The 21,043-nt window shown below is 47.1% G+C and overlaps 1 protein-coding gene across 1 annotated transcript in view; it reads left to right on the forward strand.

The window, feature by feature from the left end:
• The first annotated feature begins 17,743 nt into the window (after window positions 1-17,743).
• FAM169B (family with sequence similarity 169, member B) overlaps window positions 17,744-21,043 on the forward strand; it is a 68,889-nt gene continuing 65,589 nt past the window's right edge. The window contains exon 1 of the mRNA XM_010845856.1: window positions 17,744-17,874. Coding sequence (XP_010844158.1) covers window positions 17,815-17,874 — 60 coding nt within the window. The 5' untranslated portion in view covers window positions 17,744-17,814. The remainder of the gene's footprint in view (window positions 17,875-21,043) is intronic.

Consider the following 21,043-nt stretch of genomic DNA (forward strand, 5'->3'; position numbering starts at 1 on the left):
CCTGGAGAACCCCAGGGACGGGGGAGCCTGGTGGGCTGCCGTCTATGGGGTCGCACAGAGTCGGACACGACTGAAGCGACTTAGCAGCAGCAGCAGCAGCAGGACAAATACCCCCAAAGCGTTTCCTGCTACCCTCAAAGAAAGGAGAGTGTGGATGGGCGCAGGCATAGACAGGGGCGGTGGATGCTCTTCTGCACCCTTCCCCGTCTCCTCGGGGACCCGCGGCAGGAAGGGCCCGGTGGCTAGTGCTCAAGGCCTCCTCGAGTCCAGTCCCGCCCTCTCACCAGCCCTGCGCCCACGTGCGGTCAGAACGCAGACTGGTCACTTTCTCCCACCACACATCTCTGTAAGAGAAAACTCAGTCTTATAGAGGCTCCTTGCCTTTTATTAGAAGCCAGCAGCGGTGAATTACTTGTTTTTATAACTTGCATTCCAAAGCTGTGACTGAGTTGTTTTTCTCCAGATTTCAAATGAGGGAGTTAAGGACGGACGGTGGCCACCGCCACTTGTATGAATCAGTGACATTCCCTGTGAAAAGTTTGTCTTGGTCTAGAGATTGAGAAGGGTTTTGTCTCTAGGTTTAGAAGGAGGAGAAGTGATTTTTTTTTCTGTAGTGCTTCCTGGAAGGTTGGTTGATAGTGAGTGCTGTTGCCTGTCTATTTGAGAACTGGGGCAAGAAGAGAACATGTCTTGTTCCTTTGATATCAACTTTTTCACCTGCAAAATGGAGGAGACTTTGCCCAGTTGGGGACTTACTGTACAGAAATACCTCATGTATTTTAAATGCTTAGCAGGTCTGCACACAAAGCTCAGTTTGACTTTCTCCCCTCCCCTCCCTCTCAGAGTGGTGCCCTGAGTCAGAGAGTTCCTCCCAGCTGATGCCTTAGACCTGCTTATTCTACCCAGCTTTACTCCGTTTTAATGGGAAAAGTAATGGTCATTTCATCTTCTGGAAAAGTGCAGTTGGCCTAAACGGCTTCAGGATTTTCCTGTATTTATGTCAGCGTTTGCTGTGGCTTTCATGGTTGCTGATGGCCCAGATGACACACAGCAGTTGCACATTTTTCATTCCCACATGTGCTAGATTCTAATGGATGGGAGTTCTACATAGCTGAATCCATGCCCAAGCTCTGATAGCCCGTTTCCAAAAAGGGCTTCAGCCAACCATGCCTATGTGGGAATGAATCCTTTTTCTTTTAGCAAGGAGGCATGAGACTGAGAATTGTTGCTTTCAGATAAGGCTGTATGCCGGTCCCCACTTAGTTCTAGCATGAAAAGCTAAGGAAAGGGCATGTAACATTCCCATGAGAGTTGCCTCTGTATCTAGATGATGTTCCTCAGTAAAGGTGTGTCTGGGGTGGGGGTTACCCTCAATAATTCAAGACATATCCGAGGACCACACATGCAGTCTCTCTCTCTCTCTGAACGTTTGTATGTTTTTAATTTCTCTGATACTGAAGGCCTTCTTGGGTTCCAACAGACCATCTGTTGCTGTCATTTTTGCTTGGAGTATAAGAAAGGAGACAGTCAGACACAACCCAGTCCTGTTACTCCTCTCCTCTTTTACCTTGAACTTCCCTCATCTGCAAAATAAGATCTTCAACTGCCTCATGAAGATTAGATGAGACCTTGCATTCATCAGAGTGGACTGCTGGGTCTCTGGGAAAAGTTTCAGTAGACTCAGACAAGGTGCTTTGTTTTTGCCCCCCGCCCCCCCATTTGCGGAGCTTCCCAGGTGGTGCTAGTGGTAAAGAACCTGCTTGCCAATGCAGGAGACCCAGGAGACGTGGGATCGATCCCTGGGTTGGGAAGATCTCTTGGAGAAGGGAATGGCAACCCACTCCAGTATTCTTGCCTGGAGAATCCCATAGGCAGAGGAGCCTGGCAGGCTACAGTCCATAGGGTTGGTCATGAAGACTCAGACATGACTGAAGCTACTTAGCACATCCAAGTTTACCCAAATAATTGAAGTGTTTGTGAGAATCATCTTTGTATGATCTCCATTTGGGAAATCAGTTTCGAGTTCCAGTTTAGCAAAGTTAGGTGCTAGACAATTTGCCATGGTGACAAAAGCAGAGCTCTGGAGACAGGAAAGCCAGCAAGCAAGGAGGAAGCTTGTGTTGCGGGAACAGGGACCGTGGTGATGCCGCTAAAGGGACTGACTCTGGGAGGGTCAGTCCAAACACGCAACTTCAGAACTATTCAGCGTCTTCCAGTTGGAGACACGGAAGAGTTAGTCAGACACTGACTCTGGAGCAGGCAAGGAATCTAGAAAGGTCGGTGCTGGCCCTGCGCTCTGTCGGGGACCCCTGTTGCTGAGAGGAGGGAGCAGAGCAGATGGAGGTCTGGGGAGGGCGTCTCCCCAGGGAGGGTTAGGCTCAGGGAGGGAGAAGCTCTGGAAACCTGAGAGGGGGCTGTGGGGAGGGCCTGAGGCTGAGGGAGGTGGGCAGGGGCTGGCTGCAGGGCTCAGAAGAGGGGCTGGGGTGGGGAGGCCACAGGGAAGGGTGTCCGAGGTCAGGGACCCTGAGGGCTGCCAGGCACAGCTGCTGTTTTTGAAACATTTTCAGAAAAATAAGAGGGAGCAGGCTGAGGAGGTGGTTATGAGTGCAGGAAGGTGACTGTTCCCTTGCGTTTTCGGTGGAGACCTGAAGTCATTTTTGGTAAACTAAGCCTTAGAAGCACTTTTCTGCCTGCCAAGTATTGCTGTAAGCCCTTTCCAAGTACTACCTTAATTGATCCTCCTGTGCTGTGCTGGGCTTAGTTATGTCCAACTGTTTGTGACCCTGTAGACTGTAGCCCGTCAGGCTCCTCTGTCCATGGGATTCTCCAGGCCGGAATGCTGGAGTGGGTTGCCATTCCCTTCTCCAAGAGATCTTCTGAAGGGGATCTTCTCCAGGGGATATTCCCAACCCAGGCATCAAAACCAGGTCTCTCGCATTGCAAGCAGATTCTTTACTGTCTGTATCACCAGGGAAGCCCAAGAACACTGGAGTGGGTAGCCTATCCCTTCTCCAGGGGAACTTCCTGAACCAGGAATCGAACCAGGGTCTCCTGCATTGCAGGCAGATTTTTACCAACTGAGCTACCAGGGAAGCCCAATTGATCCTTATAGTAAACAGTAAAGGTAGATACTAATTTTATCCCATTTTACTGGTGAGGAAGCTGAGGCACAAAGATAAGTCGTTTGCCTAGTCACCTGTCTAGTAAGTGGCAGGGTTAGGGTTTAAATTGGTGGTGGTTTGACTCCCAGAGAAAGGGACCTCTCATGGGGGTGATGTCTGCCCTGCTCCCCTGACCCTAAAACCAAAGCAGAGGCTCAGGAAGGTGATATTCTATGAGCCAGTTCCTTGGAGATGAACTCATGTTAGCAAAACACGTCAAAATAATTTTAAATATTCATCAGCCATTTTGATGAATATTTTGGTCAAATATTCATCAGACCCAAAATGTAGAAGTGTAGAGGTGTCCTCTCAGAGGAACAGGGATCTGGCAGATTGGGGGGTGGTGGTCTCAGTTCCCGGGGGCGAGTCTTCCCTGGGGGTTATGGCAGAGGGCTGGACTGGGCCCTGGGAATCCTGGGCCCAGTCACTGCTTTTGTGCCCCAGGGCAAGTCTCCATTGCTTCATTGAGAGGGAAAGGAGAGGATGAGACGGTCTCTAGAAGTCTGCTCTGCCGTGCAGTGCATCACCCACCTCCCGTCCCTGTAACCAGACTATCATTCTGCAGAGGGTAGGACCTTGCTGATCTTTCTGTCCTCCTGCCCTGCTGGCTGCTGGCACATGGTCGGAGCCCCTCGAGCCTCAGATGGAGGAATCATCTCCTTTTAGATGCTGGTGAAGGCCTTTGTTGGTTCCCTGGCTGTAGGGAGGGTTGCCAGGGGGATTTTGCAGATTTGTGTGTTAGGATGTCTGATGGTGCGCTCTGCTCCATCACCCCTGGGGTTGAGCGCCCCGGGGGATGTCTTTCCAGGGGTCTCGCTCTCGCTGGGAAGGCCTGGCTCTCAGTGAGTCATCTTAATGCCTGGATGTTTTGTGTGTCCCCGTCTGTTGGCTGTGATCCTTTGCCCTGTAACAGTGTCCATCCTATAGATGGGCCTTGTTCACCTCCACCTCTAGACATCAAGGGGTATTTTATGTGCATTAAATGGGGATCTCTGCTATACGAGGTCAGGCCAGAGATGGCTGGTGTCCTAACCTCCTGCTCCTGCTGTGGCCTGGCAGAATCCAGTGAATGACCGGGTGGCCCCAGGACTGGGGCTGGGAGGTGGGAAGGGGGCGGGCGGGCGCTGAGGTGTTGTCTTTCTGACCTTTGAAACCCTAATCTGGTGACTGCCTGACTAGCCTTAGCAGGGTCCCTGCCAGCAGCTGGCTCCTACCTCTTCTGATGACATTGTTATTTGTAGCTCAGCCCTGGGAAATTCCAAACAGAGGATTATAGCAAATGGCTGTGCTTTCTGCTGTGTTGTGTGGCACAGAACACAATTTTAGGGCAAAATTCAAGCACGCTTGTTGGTCAGAGGCTCCTGGCGTCATGTGATTTTTAAAGTCAGGGTTATTTTGGGGGGTTTAAGTGACTGTCAGTAGCAACTGAAGGTCTAGGGCCTTTGAATAATGCTTGTTTGGGTTTAACAGCTGTGGTTGACAAATTCCATGCCTTATGGTGTACCCATCCTCTGCTGTGGGCTTTCTTTTCAAGGCCAGCAATCAGCAAACTTCCGTGGGGGTGGCACACACAGAGTGTGTATCCAAAGGTCACTGTTCCTTCGAAATCCAGGCTTGTCTTTCTCCCCGCTTCTCTGAGTCACTGAGACTGCTCCCAGCAGACCTCATGCACTCCTTGTGCCCACAGTAGCTTTGTTTTCTGCTTAAACCAACACCTATTGTCTGTCAAGGCATAGACTTATTTTGATGTTTCTTTGCTCCTCTGAAGCTGGGCAGCAAAGGGGCCACTGGGAATGGCTTGAGGCTGAGGGCTGGGGGCTCCCAGGGAGGGCAGAGGGGGAGCTCCTGTCCATGTGTGTGTTGGGGTCTCCCAAGGCCCAAACCCTCCTAGACCGCTTGGTTTCCTTGTCTTGCAGAAATTAAGACAAATGTGTTTTTCTTGGAAACCTAGTCTCTAACCACTACTCGCAAATTCCACAGAGAGAGAATGCTGTATTCGTTTCTCCATTGCACTGTGCTGAAATAACCCCTGAGAGTCCCTGAGTATTTCAGTGTAAGTGCTTGAGAAATCGAAGCTGTGATGATGCCAGCCTTGCAGTGACTTCTGCTCACTGTGCAGTGTCCCCACTCACCGTGCTCTGTGAGATGCTGCTTAGGGGATCAGTTTTTTTTTTTTTTTTTTTTTAAGGGGATCAGTTTTGCCAAGTGTATGTGGGTAGAGGCATATTGGAGAAGGCAATGGCACCCCACTCCAGTACTCTTGCCTGGAAAATCCCATGGATGGAGGAGCCTGGTAGGCTGCAGTCCATGGGGTTGCTAAGAGTCGGACATGACTGAGTGACTTCACTTTCACTTTTCACTTTCATGCATTGGAGAAGGAAATGACAACCCACTCCAGTGTTCTTGCCTGGAGAATCCCAGGGATGGGGGAGCCTGGTGGGCTGCCGTCTCTGGGGTCGCACAGAATCGGACACGACTGAGGTGACTTAGCAGAGGCATATAGGCCCAAACAGGGAATTACACATGTTCATTTATTTCTACCTTTATGTTTTCTAGCAAGTGATTTCTGTAATGCATGTGTGTAGCCCACATTTGGGCTATTAGAATGTCTTGGAAAACCATTATTGTAAGCTCTGCAGAAGGAAAATAGTTGTTCTGTGTTTTTCCAGAATACATGATAACTGAGTAAAAATATAAAAAAATGCTTGCTAAAAGCATTAATAAAAATCTGTCCTTGTGCAAAAGCATAGACTGGTTACTTGTTGATGAATATGTTTTTAATCATAAGAGTTAAATGTGAATATTGACAGATCATCTTGTTTTCATTTCTTTCCTTTTTTTGAAATTGAAATCTCCCCCACCCTGGCCCTAATTCCATTTTTTTCCCCTCTCTCCTATTTTGAAATTTAATATCTATATTTCTGTTCTTTTAGGGGCTAACTTAGACATTTTAATATGCATGTGATTTCTAACTGATCCTGAAATTAATCAGGTTTAAACTTTCTCTGAGATCGTATAAGGGCCTTTGAATAACTTCACTCCAATTACTTCCTTTCCAGCTTCTTTTCTTTTTTCGTGTAGCACCTTAGTTCTATTACGATTTTTCTTTTAATCTCCTTAAATTAGATGTTTTTGTTCTGTATGATCAGCATTGGCTTGGGTTTTATCCACATGTTTCTCATTTTCTTTGCTCCCATTCCTTCTTGACTAATTTCCTCTTGAGGTCCATCTCCTTTCCCTTGATAAGCACCCTTTGAGAAATAACTTTAGGGAAGATATGCTGGTAGTAAACTCAGATTTTGTTTTTCTAAATGTTTTTTATTTCGCCCGCATTGTTGAAAGTTGCTTCTGCTGGATGTGGGTGAAAGTTATCTGCTCTCTCACTTTAAAAGTGTTCTTCCATTGTCTCCCGGCTTCCATAGTTGCCACCGAGAAGACCGCCGTCAGTGGAGTTGGCCTTTTCTTGGGAGGATCTGTCTTTCCCTCTGGCCACTTTCATCTTTTTGTGTTGCTGTTTTGCAACTTGACTACAGTATGTTTAGGAGGGGAGCTTTCTTTATTTTCCCTGCTTTAGGGTTGGTTGGGATTCCAGAGTCAGAGGATTGGTGTCTTTCATTAACTCTGGAGAAATTTCAATCAAATTTCATCAAATCTTGATTTTTCCTTATTATTTTTTCTCCTTCTGAAACTTCAGTTACATGGTTGCTGGATGGACCTCATCATTCTACTCTCCATTGCCCTTAACCTGCCTTTCATATTTTCCACTTGTTCTGCCTTTCTGTGCTGCATTCTGCATAATTTCTTCAGATATGTATTTTCAGTTCATTGGCTATTTCAGACATAAATTTCTAGAAGCTCTGTTTTCTTTCCCTCTTGAATCTTATTGGGCAATTAACAAATCTTGGCCCTTTACATTCCATATTTAAACTTTTAAAAAGATATTTCACATCTCTATCTTCCATATTAGATAATTTCAATATTTGCACCCTTTGTGAGTCTGAACCTATAGTTTGTGCTGACTTTTTTGTGGCAGTTTATTTCACCATTCATTAGAGATTTTTGAAATCAGGTCTGCTGCTGCTGCTGCTGCTGTTAAGTCACTTCAGTAGTGTCTGACTCTGTGCGACCCCATAGACGGCAGCCCACCAGGGTCCCCCATCCCTGGGATTCTCCAGGCAAGAACACTGGAGTGGGTTGCCATTTTCTTCTCCAATGCATGAAAGTGAAAAGTGAAAATGAAGTCGCTCAGTTGTGTCCGACTCTTTGCCACCCCATGGGCTGCAGCCTAACAGGCTCCTCCGTCCATGGGATTTTCCAGGCAAGAGTACTGGAATGGGGTGCCATGAAATCAGGTCTAAATGACCCCAAAGCTCTTGCCCTCATGCCCAAACCTCACTGTGTGTGGTTCATCAGTGTTTTAATACCAGTTCACTTTGTAATATCTCAAGGAAAATATTTAGTATTTTAGAATAATGTACAGCTTATTCTTCTGTTGGCAGGTTCATCAATTTCCCACTTTGAAAAGAGCTAGGATCTTAACAGCAATTAGACTGTTTCCAACGTTAGTTTATAAATGTGTCACAATATGAAAGCTACTAGTTGAATTGCACTGACTTATATGAAGTGGTGAGGCTAAAGTAGAAAGTCCGGCCCCTCACCCCCATCCATCCAGCAGCACATTCTGCCGTGTCCACTGCCACATGTAGCTCATGTCTTCTCATTATCTTCACTGTCGTCATTAGTCTAAGCCATTGTCATCATTTGTCTCAGCTTGCACTGCCTCCGATTTGGTTTCCTGCTGCAGTATGACCTGGCGGAGGTGGAAAACACACACTCCAGTTATGCCCCATTGGGGACCCTTCAGCAGCCTCCTACTGCATTTTTCTTGAAACCTGAAGTCTGGAACTTGGCCAGAGTCCTGTTACCCTGGCCTCTGCCTGCCTGCTTCCCATGACCTTACCCTTCTTCCCTTGACCAAGCACGTGGCAGGCACACTGGCTGCCCTTGAGCACTTGCCCTCTGCTCCTTTCTTCCTTCTTCAGGGGCTGCTCCTTTGATCTGGGTGGCCCTTGGTCTTGCTTAGCACGAGGCCAGCGTTTTGTTCTTCCATCCTTCTGCTTAATGGTTACCTCCTTAGAGAGGCCGTCCCTGGTCGTTCCGTCCTGTCTCCCACCTCCCTTGTCACTCACCTCCCTCCATGCCATGGGGGTGTTTAACTGTTTTTATGTTTCCTGACCAGGCTGTAAGTTCTATAAGAGCAGAGGTCACTTCTGATTTTTCACCATTGTGTTGATTAGCACGTAGCATGGTGTCTGGCAATTTGAAATTTCCTAAGTGATGGCCCAGTTTTATATTATACATTTATAAAGTAGCTTTAGAGCACAAAGTTTTTTCAAATCTTTGCTGTAGGGTTGGTAATGAATATGACCTGGGTCTGATTAGACCTCTTCCTAGGACCATAGGTATCAGGAAGACCTTGGTCTAAGCTGAGGTCACCCTTGGGCAGGGACTCTGGCAGCAGATATCATAGAGGCCTCAGGGCATCACTGCTATTCTACTACGGTCACTTCTACAGTTATCACTCCTATTACTGTATTTTTAAAAATGGGTAGTGGTTTTTTTCCCTCCAAGCCTTAAAGTATAAATGACAAACAGTCTGTCGTCTTTTCACTGAAGCCAGCTCCTAGCTTCTGCCAGCCTTCTTGCGGGTGTGGCCTGGCTGGACAGTGGGCAAAGGTGGCATCATTGCCCTGTAATGCAGGTGCTGGAGGAATCCTGTGTAGGTTAGCCCGTTTAGACCACATCGACCTTGCCACTTATCTCTGTAAATTCATGTCACTCTTTCTAATTCTTACAAGATTTAAAATAGTTGTTAAAATTATTAATATATGGGCAAAAGAGTTGAATAGACATTTCTCCAAAGACAGAAATGGCCGGTAAGGGACTTCTCTGGTGGTTCAGTGGTTAAGAATCCACCTAGCAATGCAGAGGACATTGGTTCAATCGCTGGTCGGGGAACCAAGATCCCACAAGCCACAGGGCAACAAAGCCTGTGCACTGCAGCTGCTGAGTCTGTGCACTTTAGAGCCTGTGCACTGCAATGAAAGATCCTGCATGCCACAGCTAAGACTCAACACAGCCAAAGAGAGAAAGAAATATTTAAAACAACAGCAACAACAAATGGCCGGTTAGTACATGAAAAGATGCTCCTCATGACTAATACAAATGAAAACCACAGTGAGATACAACTTCACACCCATTTGGATGGCTGTTATCAGAAAAAGCAGAAAATAACAAATGTTGGGTGAGAATGTGGGGAAATTGGAACCCTTGTGCATTGCTAGTGGGAATGTAAAATGGTACAGCCACTGTGGAGTGTGGCAGTTCTTCAAAAAATTAAACATAGAACCAGCATGTGATCCAACAATTCCACTTCTGAGTATATACCCAAAAGATGTGAAAGCAGGGACTGGAAGAGATATTTCTAGATCCATATTCATGGCAGCATTATTCACAATAGCCAAAAGGTGGAAGCAACCCAAGTGAACATCAACAAATGAATGGATAAGAAAAATGGGGTGTGTGTGTGTGTGTGTGTAAAGCAGAGTATTATTCAGCCTTTAAAAGGCACATATTTTAAACAGTGCCATACTGAGCACTCGCTGCCATTTGTGCTGGTACACAATGTGTGGTCCTCGACATGATATAAATTAGGAAGTATGCAAACTGGTAAAGGCCCTGCTGGAAATCTCAAGATCTGGGTTTGAATCTCAGCTCCATTACTAACTTTCCATTGCTGAGTGTGTTTCCATATCTGAAAAATGGGTTTAATTTTTTGTTCTTTCTTAACTTCAAGGAGCTGATGTAAATTTCAAACAAATGAGGAAGTGCTCTAGCCCTTTTATTAACTGGAAAAAACTATTCAAGTATAAGGTATAAAAGGGTACATTTTAGTGTAAGAATACACCACTTTTTTTTCTTTTAATGCTTTCTTTCCCAACCAGTACTTGAGAAAATTGTTTATCCACAGAAGGTGGAATATTAACTTTCTTTTATATGTCTTCTGTTTAAAATTGAGCTAGTACTCATCTGGATGCAGATATTTCTGTTCAGCAGGTACCTCTTCATCTACTTTTCAGTTTTGCACAGAAAAGACCAATGCCTTTATAAAAATGTAGCTTTCTCCAGAAATAGAGACAGATGCAGGGAACAAACATGTGGATATGTTGGGATTGACATGTCTATACTACTATGTATAAAGTGGATAACTAATGAGAACTGACTGTATAGTACAGGGAACTCCACTCAATACTCTGTAGTGACATAAATGGGAAGGAAATCCCAAAGAGAGGGGATACATATAGCTGATTAACTTTGCTGGACAGCAGAAACTAACAACATTGTAAAGCAATTATACTCCAATTTAAAAAATGTAGCTTTCTCAACAGATTCGCAAATATTGGGACGTAACTGCGCCTTCGCTAAGTGGCTCACTGTCTAGGTTTAAGGTCATTTCTCTCTTCTCCATTCATTCTCCATGTGTAGCAGTCTGGGTGATAAGGCTGAGTATTTAAAAAAAGAGGCTCCAGCTTAATCTACAACTGTGTCATGGAGACTGAGGATTATTTTACTTTCAGTTCTCCTTGTTGCTTTGCACAGGGCTGAACATGACAGATAGAGACCCAGCTTTTGTTTTCTTTAGAAATATTATTGTTAGCAGTGTAATAGATGGACATATAGGGATGTGTGACTTCTGGATGAAAGTTTATAAAGTCATCTAACAGTCACAGTTTTTCGGTGGGTTCTGAGAAATGTTATTCTGTGACTACTGGGTAAAAGCATGCTGGTGATGAGTTATTTTTTTCCTCTCGTTGTGTGCTGTGTGGTTTAGGGCTCTGCTTCCATGCTGGACAGCTGTCCCCTCCCCCACCACATTTTCCCACCAGCTCAGGACTGCCACGTGTTGTGGTGGTGTTACTGACACTGGAGTTTGGTATTTTTACAAGTTCCTGGTCAATTAAATTCAGGATACAAAGAATCAGGCTTTCCATGTTTTCCTGAGTATGTGCCAAAGCCCTCTTCCTTCCTGGTAAAGGTTAGACAAATAGGGCACCATAATGCTGACCACGTTGGGTGGAAGGGCTCAAGTTCAGGGGCAAGGCGGGCCTGAGCTTCCTGCAGCTATATCAGGTGAGGCCCCCTCTTCTGTTACCATTTGTGAGACATTCGAGATGCTATTTCCTCCTGTCTGCCCCCGTAGGGCTCCACATTTGTCCCCCAAAGTGACACCTCTTTGAATGCAAAGGGAACAGTCTGTTTCAGACCCATCGCATCTCCTTTTGAATGATTCAGAGGGAAAAATAGTTTTATCTTTGTATCATTCGCCTAAGAATAAGATGCACCAATGCTCAGATTATGAGACCTTCATATTAAAAGCAATTACGATTACATAAATCTTTGTGTGGGTGGCACACAAAGACATCTGCATATTTTACCATCTTAGATTTGGGTGGGACAAGTGATTTATTCTCAGCCAAGGCAGTGACAAGTTGCAAGTTGGCCAATACTGAATCTGTGATAACAGAGCAACAGGCTCCCTGTCAATTCCCGGCGATGAAACCTACCCTGCTACCTACCACCTGCAGACCTTTCTCAGCGTTGCCTCTGTTCCCTGACAACTTTGCTCATCTGCTCAGAAATTCTAACATATTCTACATTCTGTCTTCCAACTTTTTTTTTTTTTCAATTCTTTGCTAAGAATATTCTGGCAATCAGCTGCTCTTCAAAAACCAACAAAAATATCCAAGTGTGTCTTTGCTTCACCTTCTGTTCTCGCCTCCTCCAAGTGGAGGATTGCTCTGCTGACACCAAGCTCCCCTTGCCTGTGGTCCTTGGGCTGCAGACATTGGCACGTTTGCTCTCTAAGAGTGATGGGTTGTCTGGCCCTGACATCATGTCATCTCACTTTTCTTTAAGGTGTCATTTGTCATCTGTTAGTGTTCTGGAGCGGGGGTCCCTAGTGAAGTAAGTTTGGGAGATAAACGCTGGATTAAGAAAATCCCATTGCTGCAAGGTTTCTAAATGTCCTGATTGCTGATAGGTGCATAGAACCTCCAGCAGTGAGCTCTGAGCATCACAGCAGGTCCCCTTTTCCCAACTTGCTGGTCTCAGAAACCTCCTTCCACAGCCTATCTTGTGAAGCTAGTGTTCCAGAGAATATATGTGTGAAAACACTGGCAGGATACAAGGGAAGTTGGGAACCTTGGATTCTTTGATATTAAATAAACCCCAGACACTCCCTCACGTAACTGTGGGTATTTCTCACTGTGTGCAGTGGCCCTCTTTAAAAATTAAATGTAATCAAACTTCAAGTTAAAAGTAGTTCTCAGTTTTGAGGTGTGCTGTGGAGGGTCAAGATGAAGTTTGCATTTGTGAATACCGAACTTTCTTAAAGCAGACAGCTTGAAAGTGCATTTTTGAGGTGCATGCCTCACTGGGAATCAGGGACCCTGCCGAATTCCTGCTGCTGAATTCTAAGCCATGCAGGTGGCATTTGGAAAGCTTTTCCTTTAGGCACTACCCTGCCGAACACCTGGGTGCAGAGACTTCTTGTCAGATGCCCTCTCTCTGGTTGGCATGGAGGAGCTGAGCTCTCTGCCCAGCTCAGAGGAAGGCACTTAACGTCCCTCAGCAGATTTCTCCTGTAATAAGGTTTCCTTCTTCTAATAATTTCCTTTTAGAAGCAAACTACTTTGGATGAAAACAACCAGCCTGATGATGTGAAAAAGGAAAGAAAGAAAAATTCTGTGCAAGTGATATCTGCTCTTAGCCAATTGTTAAAAACAAAAGTAGCAGACTCTAATTTTGCATCCTTAAAATTGTTTTCACATATAATCATGAGCAAGAATTGTTCTTTCTGTAGTTCAAGAATGACAACTCCCAGCCAGTTTTTTCCAGTGACATACGCCACGCGGTTACTGACGGGGGGCTCTCAGTAAAGTCAGATTTCTTCAAGAGTGGGGTTAGCAGAATTTAGAATCTCCTTATTAATGTTTCTCTTAATTGTAGACCCATAACGAGAAAAGTTGCACTTTGCTAAAATGGAAGAATTTTCCTAATCTTTGGCGTGAGGTGGTGTTTGGAGAGAATATCCTGCAAGTGATACTGAATCGGTAGTTAGGGGCAGAGCGTTGATCCTTTTCAAAGTCTTCATTAGTTGGCTTTGGTGTTTACATTGAGAGGACCAAGAAATGCTAGAAAAGCTCTGAATGCTAGGACTGGTGGCGTGGCTGACGGATCAGCAGTGGGTGACGGGCAGTGGCTCGGAAGAGTGTGGCAGGCCCCTTACCAGCCCTGGAAGCTCAAGCTTTGGTATGAAGATTCTGAATGACTTTGGCATTTTCCCTGGAAGAATGCTTTAAGACAGACCTTTGCTTTTGTTTTTCGGGTGACCAGAGCCAACATGTGCTTAGAGTGAATTCTTACATGTGGGGTTGGTTTGGGGATTTCAATTTCTTTACGGTCTGCACTGAATTATCATTTCAACTGTGTGCCTTTTTTCATGAAAGCATTTTACATTGCATTGAAAAGATTACATTCTTTTGGCTTTGGAAAAATATTTCCTGTTGGGTTCAAACCATTAAAGCCTCTTAGCCTTTTGCTTCTGGAAGCCCCTGCCTGGGTCTGCCTTCCCTCAGCAGCTGGGCGGCCGGCCGGGCTGCCTGAGCGCATACGGAAAGCGCTCAGACTTGTTTACTCCCTGCGGCCTCCTGCCCGCTGGGAGCGCCCTGCTCGGGGAGGCTGGGCGGGGGGCTTCCTTCCTCCCTGTGTGAGGGGGGCTCACCAGCCCGTGTTTGCGTGTGCCTGTGTGTATGGTTGTGCGTGCCTATGTGTTTGTGTGTGCCTGTGTGAGTGATTGGGTGTGCCTGTGTGTGTGGGTGTGCCTGTGTGTGTGCTTATGTGTGTCTGTGTGTGTGTGCCTGTGTTTGTTCCTGTGTGTGGGCCTATGTGTGTGTGCTTGTCTGTGTGTAGCTCCTGGGTTGGGGAGGCCCCCTCCCCTCTCCTACCTTAAGCAGCTCTGGGTTTTGCTCCCACCCAGTTTTCCAGAAAGCTCACCCAAGCATTTTCCATGTAAGAGGAAATCTGCCCAAACTTTTCAGATGGGGCCTTCTCCCCGGAGAGAAGACAAGGAATTAAAGCCCCAAAGGCTGCAGGATCACAGCTCCCCGCTGTCCCTGGCTGGCTCAGGGTGCTTCTTCCTTCTCGAGGTGCAGGGGTCTGGCCCAGCTTAGAGTTCTGAAGGGGAACCTAGCATGGCGGCCACGTTGCTGTGGGTATTGAGATGTTTGGATATTCCTTTTTTGGACGGTTAGTGTTTTCCTAGAGGCAGCCCCATGCAGCCCCATGCTCACGCCATCTGGCTGATTGACTTTGCTGGGTTTCTGTGGAGAAGATCCCCCGGGGCCTGCCCCTGGGCTGCAAAGCAGTAGCGCCCTGAGGCACCAGGGTGCCCACTGGGTTTTTTGAGGGGCTCTCCCAAGTCCGGCAGCACACCCGGCCGGGGGATGATTTCATGCTGCTCAAGGAGCAAAAGATGTTCACTGCATTTCTCCTGACCACATGCGACCAGAGCCAATGCCAGGCAAGCTGTGACAGCCTCGGGGGCAACCCAGTAGAGGGTCTCGGGTGAGGTACCTCTTCCTGAGCCTCTCCGGAAAAGCTGGGCGATTACACTGTGCTCCCGGTCCCCTGTCGCCAAGGGTCTCAGCTTGCATGCGTGTGTGTGTGTGTGTGTGTGTGTGTGTGTGCGCGTGTGTGTGTGTGTATGGACGGGCAGGGTCAGGGGGCATCTGTAAGGCTCTTCTGGCAGCCCTCAACCTCACTGGAGTGGACCGAAGACCTGCGTCTGACACACACCTCTCCCAAGACGCGGGCTGGCGCCAAAGAGGACAGGCCAAGTGGGATTTCCACTTGCTCCTCCAGACGGTGTTCCTGGGGGCGTCCGGAGAAAGGCAGCGGATTGAAACTGCATTCGTGGGAGAACCACGCGGCCTGAGTCGGGTGCCCGGGGCTGAAGCAGCCCACTTGCCTGTGCATTTTCCTTCATTTACCGGGATGTGCGTGGAATCGTTTTTCATACCTGTGGGAAGCCACGGGATCAACTGGATGAATAGCAGTCTGAACAGAGAGCTCAGCTAAACAACCACCCATGTTTCTGAAGTGCGTGGGATGAAAAAGGCTTCGGTAGGGAGAGGCCCGTATTGGGGGTTAGGCAGGGCTGGGAGAAAAGAGAACCACCGCTCCTAGGGTCTGCAGGGGTCTTTGGGTCCCCTGTTGACAGCCGTGAAAAGCTGTGAAATTTCGGGTGTGCACAGACCTGCAGGGCGGGGTGGGGCAGCCAGGGCCCCTCAGGTCCCATCCTAGGCCCAGCTGGACTCACACACAGACTCAGGGGCTCTCAGAGCCCTTGCTTCTGGGGCTCCAGGAGCGCCCCAGGAGTGCTGGAGCTTGAGATGGGCCTTCAGGATGGCAAGGCGGGGAGGGGGCCCGCCAAGGCCTGTGAGGCTGGCAGAGGAGGCTGTCTGGATGGTGTCACCATGTCATCAGATTGTTTTACACACTCTGAGATCAGACACGCCTTCCTGTCCTGGTGTTGCCGCTGACTAGCCAGCTGGTCGCCTCTGCAGGCCTCAGTTTTCTCAGCCATAAATGGGAGTTAGGCTGGACTCAGTGAAATCGAAGGCAGGGAGGACTGAGCAGCCTGCTGTCACCTGGCACCAGGGATGGGCTGCAGTGTTTTTATTGGGGCAGGTGGAAGAAGGATGGGCGGAGGGGAGAGGTGAGGCCAGAGGTTATCATTACAAGATGCTGACGCCTTGAACTGATGGCATCAGGACAATTGGAGAGAGGTGCTGCAGGCTGAGACTTTGGTGGCAGATTTGAAGGGGTCCCCCAGTAAGGAGCCATCCAACGTGGCTTGGATCTGTCAGCTTTGAGCTGCAATGTCCAGAGTGCCCAGCAAGGAGTGGGAGTGGGGGTGTGTATTGGTTCTGCCTGGCCACCGTGTCTGAGCGGTTGCTAGGGGCTTCCTGGCCCATCATAGTAAGAAGGAACCTGGGCCTCCTTGAATGTGTGTGTGTGTGTAGAGAGAAAACATGCACACACACACACACAAATGCACACACACACCCCAGTGTGTGCCTTCCATAGCAGGATATCTCCACTGCCTAGAGGCACAACCTTGTTTAGAAGGAGACCCCCAGCTTCATCGCTGCCTGGTTCATCGTCACTGAATGGACTGTTAATTCTTCACCTGTTTGACACATTTGCATCAGTGTATTTATAGTTGTAATTTTGGGGGTATGTGTTTCACACTCAAATACTTAAAATTGATAGTGGGAGAGTGTTTTTACTTATCTTTTCAACACTGTGTGTGTGCCAGTGACGTTTTCACTGAGAAGAGTCAGGGGCAGGGCTGAGGCCTGGTCCAGCCCTGCTCTTGAGAGCCTCTGTTTTCTACGAGCACTCCCCCCCAGTCAATGGCAGTATAAGTCATCAGAGGCAAACTTGGTGAATTGGAGACATGAAACTTTTTGCTGCTGAGAGCAGTCTCTGTTCCCTGAAAAGTGGCTGGCAGAAGGAATGGAGATTCTGAGAGAGAGTGGGAAGCTGGTATTTCAGTGGGTGTTTATGTGCAGGCTTACCTCTCTTGAGGAGGCAGAGGAGCGGGAAGGAGAAAGAGGAGGAGAAGACAGCTACTCTGACACCCTTCCCACCACGGGAGGCCCAGAGGTGCGTCAGAGGAGGGGGACCGCAGGAGGGCAGGGCTACAGAGCCTCCCCACCCCAGGGGTGTGCCTGTCAGAGGTGAGCTAGCATCTCAAGGGAAAACCAACTGCTGGTTCTGAGCTGAACTGTATGCGCCCAGAGTGTATGATTATTCAAGGATATAGTTTTCCTGTAAAAGAGATAAGAAAGAGATGCTGAGTAGAGACAGGAGATAACTTACGAATTAATCTGCAATAGTCTTTGTACGGCCATATAGGTTTGCACATGTAGTTTCTTAGTTCATACTAACTAGTACATTTAAACTCTTACAGTTGAGCAGCTCAGTTTAAGGAGAACTGGCAAACCAACTTCAAAGCAAATGTAAGCTGGCAAAATAATTACTCAGGCTGGATTTTGTCCAAGTTATCAAGGTTCTCACCCGCTGGGGTCCACTCTCAGGGTACATGTGGCCAGGCTGACCCTACTGGGAAATACTCGGGAAACCATTTTATAATTTGAGGATATAAAGAAAGTTTCTGCAGTGGTCCAAGAGGGTTCGCATTGAACCTCATGTCTTCTGGGGGTGAGTGCCAACCCCAACATCAGGGCTATCTTCTATTTTCTTTTGATTCTTGCTGCTATAGTGCTTTTTCCTTTTACACTTAAAAAAAAATAGATGAATGTAATTTTTAGAGCAAATTTCAATTGGCTGCTTTTTTTCTTTTTCATATTCAAGAAGTAAGTGACCTTTATCTCAATGAAAGAGTGGAGCTCATGTCATTTTTTTTTTTTTTTGCCTTCTTTATCCCCCAGCAGGCATTTACCCTGTGGATATTTTGGAAGACGACCCTGCTGGGCATCAGGAAGCGACTCTGGCTTACTATGCCATGCTTGAGGAAGGAGCGCGGCCCTCACCAGAGGTTTTCTCTCTTCCCACTGGGGAACAGGTATGTGTGATCTTCTCATTGGTGGAGAGTTCTGTATAATCTAACTTATTAGAAAGGAGAATGTTAGTGAAAGAGTATTGCAGATTAAAAAAAAAAAATCCTTCTGGAGTGAATACTAGAATGATTCCACTCTGAGAAGCAAAAGGAATCCTGGATTGAGATTTTAGAGTCAGGAGGGTAAGTCCAGATCTACAAGGCAGTCAACATGACAATCTGCTGTGAATCCCATGTCTACCACTTAAGAGCTGTGTGACCTTGAGCAAGTGACTTTACCTCTCTGGTCTTGCTGTTCTTATCTCAGAATTTGGGACAATAACAGTGCTTACCTCATACTGTTGTTCTGAGGATTAAATGAGATGCTGTGTGTATTGTCTGGCTGGCCTCAGTTTTTCCATTTGTAAATGAGGGGATTGACTGACCTCTAGTCTGTAAGGTTTGATTAAGTCCTAAAAGTTTGTGATTTGGAATGAAGTTGTACCAATTATGATTTTTAGCACTGATAAAATTATGCTTTGAATATGGACTGGAAGAAATTAGAAATGAAAACTTCGGATGGTGGGATTATGGGTGAAATTTAATAATTGTGCTATTTTTAAGACCTTTCCCCCCCTAAGTAAGTAAAAAGAATATGTGAATCTTGGACTGTACCTAAATTGGTTACCTGCTTTTCAGATTTGAGGCTGGTTTGTTGAAAGAGGCAAGATTTTCTTGTTTTATACAAATATAAGTTCACTCATACCAGGAGTTGCTGCTGTCTGGCAGGCAAAGTTAGTTGAGGAAGACAGGGTTTTATTTTGCTATACTGAAGTTGTTCGAGAGTTAATTAAAACAATGGCTGTACAGTTTATCTAGTGTGGCTTTCTTGAGATTTCGGAGATGCTTGTTTGTAATCAACTCCTGGAAGTATCCAGCTCCCAAGGGTGATTCCTTATTCTAGATCTGCAGAGGGAGGTGGCTGTACGCACACGCTTTCAGCGCCGCCTAGCGACAGGTGTGCCGGAAGGCAAACAGGCGCTCAGTCAAGGCTAGGGGCTCACTCTTGGGGGGCTTACTCTTGGGGAGCGGGGGGCTGGTGGGCTGAGGACTGCTGGACAGAGTATGGCATGCTGGGTAATCTGAGAAGTGTGGTGAAATGCAGGAGTTAGCCCTGAAGCACTTTAGGATGCACGTCTGCTCATTAGCGTTTATTTCCTGCTTATTTATGGGTTACAACATTACTTACACAACAAAACAAACTCTAATATGTAGTATGCTCACAAAGTGAATCATTTTAGTGTTACTATTAGCAAAAATCATAATAAAATAAGATCGTTACTAGAATTGTTTTAATGTGATAGAAGTGCTGAAATGTCTTTCCACCAATTTGCGTCTCCTCCTTCTAAAAAAAAAAAAGAAGAGTCCTGAAAATAATCATTTGGTTTCCTACCATTTTAGGAATTAATTAACAAAGGGTAGCTATTTCCTACTGCTTTAGCAGGTTTTGAAATAGTCTGATTTGTGATGATTATGGATATCCTCTTTGCTTTTAGCAAATTTAACTTTTTGATCCCAGAGAAATTTTTTCAAGCAAAACAAGAAAAGACAAGATAAGGATGTACCATACTGCATCACACTGGTCCTGCCCAGAACCTTTTCTTTTCATAATTAGCTCTGTTTTCAGTCTTGAAATTGTCTTATCATATTTAAAATACAATCATACTTATTGATTTCTCCTGGTTATAGAACAATGTATGCTCTGTGTATACTATTTGGGAACTACAGCCAAGAACAAAGAGAATAAAATCACCCATGTTAACTGCTGTGGACACTTTGGAGTGTTTCTGTTGGATTTTATTTCTGGGCATGCCTTTTTAACATGCAGATCACACTGGGAATACAATATTGTCTATAATAAGCATCTTTCCATGTCGATACGATGCTTTGTACATACTGTTTCTAATGGCCTTATAACGGCTGTCCGATGGGTGAGTCTGAGGGGCCAACTCAGGGACTCTCTGTTCAGGTGACTTGAGCACGAGCAGACGCCAAAATGATGACGGGCCTCAGGCTTTAAGAAGCAGTCCTCTGAAACCGGGGAGGTCTGCTGTAAACCTTTACAGGCAGCCTGCCTGCCTCACTCAGCCCACACATCCTTTTCTCATCCTCTTCCACTCTCCTCGGTTTTCAAAACAGACTTTGCCGTGGAATGCGTTGTCCTTTTGCTCAGGGAGCTGAGGCCTGTGGGTTTGATGGCCGAGACAGGACTTGGCACCTGGGCACTTGAGAGAAGGCAGCCCAGCGTCAGAGACCCTGCTTAGAGTCCCTCAGGGTCATGAGCAAACGCGTGCTGGGCGCTGAGGGTCTTCACCCCCTGGGCACCTCAGAGCCAGAGGAGGGCCTGGTTCCCAGAGAGGGTGTGGGCTTCTCAAGGATGCTTGCAGGGGCCTGAGCCAGGGCAGCAGGCAGCCTGGCACTGCGGGTGGGCACAGCCTTGTCTTCCCTGGTGGCTCAGCTGGTAAAGGATCCGCCCACAATGCGGAAGACCGGGCTTCAGTCCCTGGGTTGGGAAGATCCCCTGGAGGAGGTTATGGCAACCCACTCCAGTATTCTTGGGCTTCCTTTGTGGCTCAGCTGGTAAAGAATCCGCCTGCAGTGTGGGAGACCTGGGTTCGATCCCTGGGTTGGGAAGATCCCCTGAAGGAGAGAAAGGCTACCCTCTCCAGTATTCTGGTCTGGAGAATCCAATGGACTGTCTAGTCCATCAGGTTGCAAAGAGTCAGACACGACTGAGTGACTTTCGCATCAGTTCCCAGGCTTGTCCAGGCTGTTTGCACAGAGTGACCACAGGAGGATCCTTGAGGTCAGCCTGGCAGGTGCGGCCTCATGTGGCCGCCGGCTTTCAAAGGTGGAGCCCCAGGAGGGATTTGGGTGGGAAGCCTGCTGGGGCCAGAAGGGGATGGAAGGAGAGGCCGTGAGGACTGAGGAGACAGCCAGGTGAGGGAGGGGATGAGTGGGGCTGCTGGGGGAGACAGAGGAAGGGCCCTTGTCAGGCTGCGCTTGCATTTAGCTTCGAGAGCCTGAGGTTCCACATTTGTGCTGCCTCCGTCCTGGCAGAGGACCCTCTGTGCCACAGTGTTCTTTCAAAGAGCGGTGTGCTAGCTTAACTGTTCAGCAGTTTCTTGTGCCCTTA

This window comes from Bison bison, unplaced genomic scaffold (genome assembly GCF_000754665.1).
Source record: "Bison bison bison isolate TAMUID 2011002044 unplaced genomic scaffold, Bison_UMD1.0 scf7180017864224, whole genome shotgun sequence".
Lineage (NCBI taxonomy): Eukaryota > Metazoa > Chordata > Mammalia > Artiodactyla > Bovidae > Bison > Bison bison.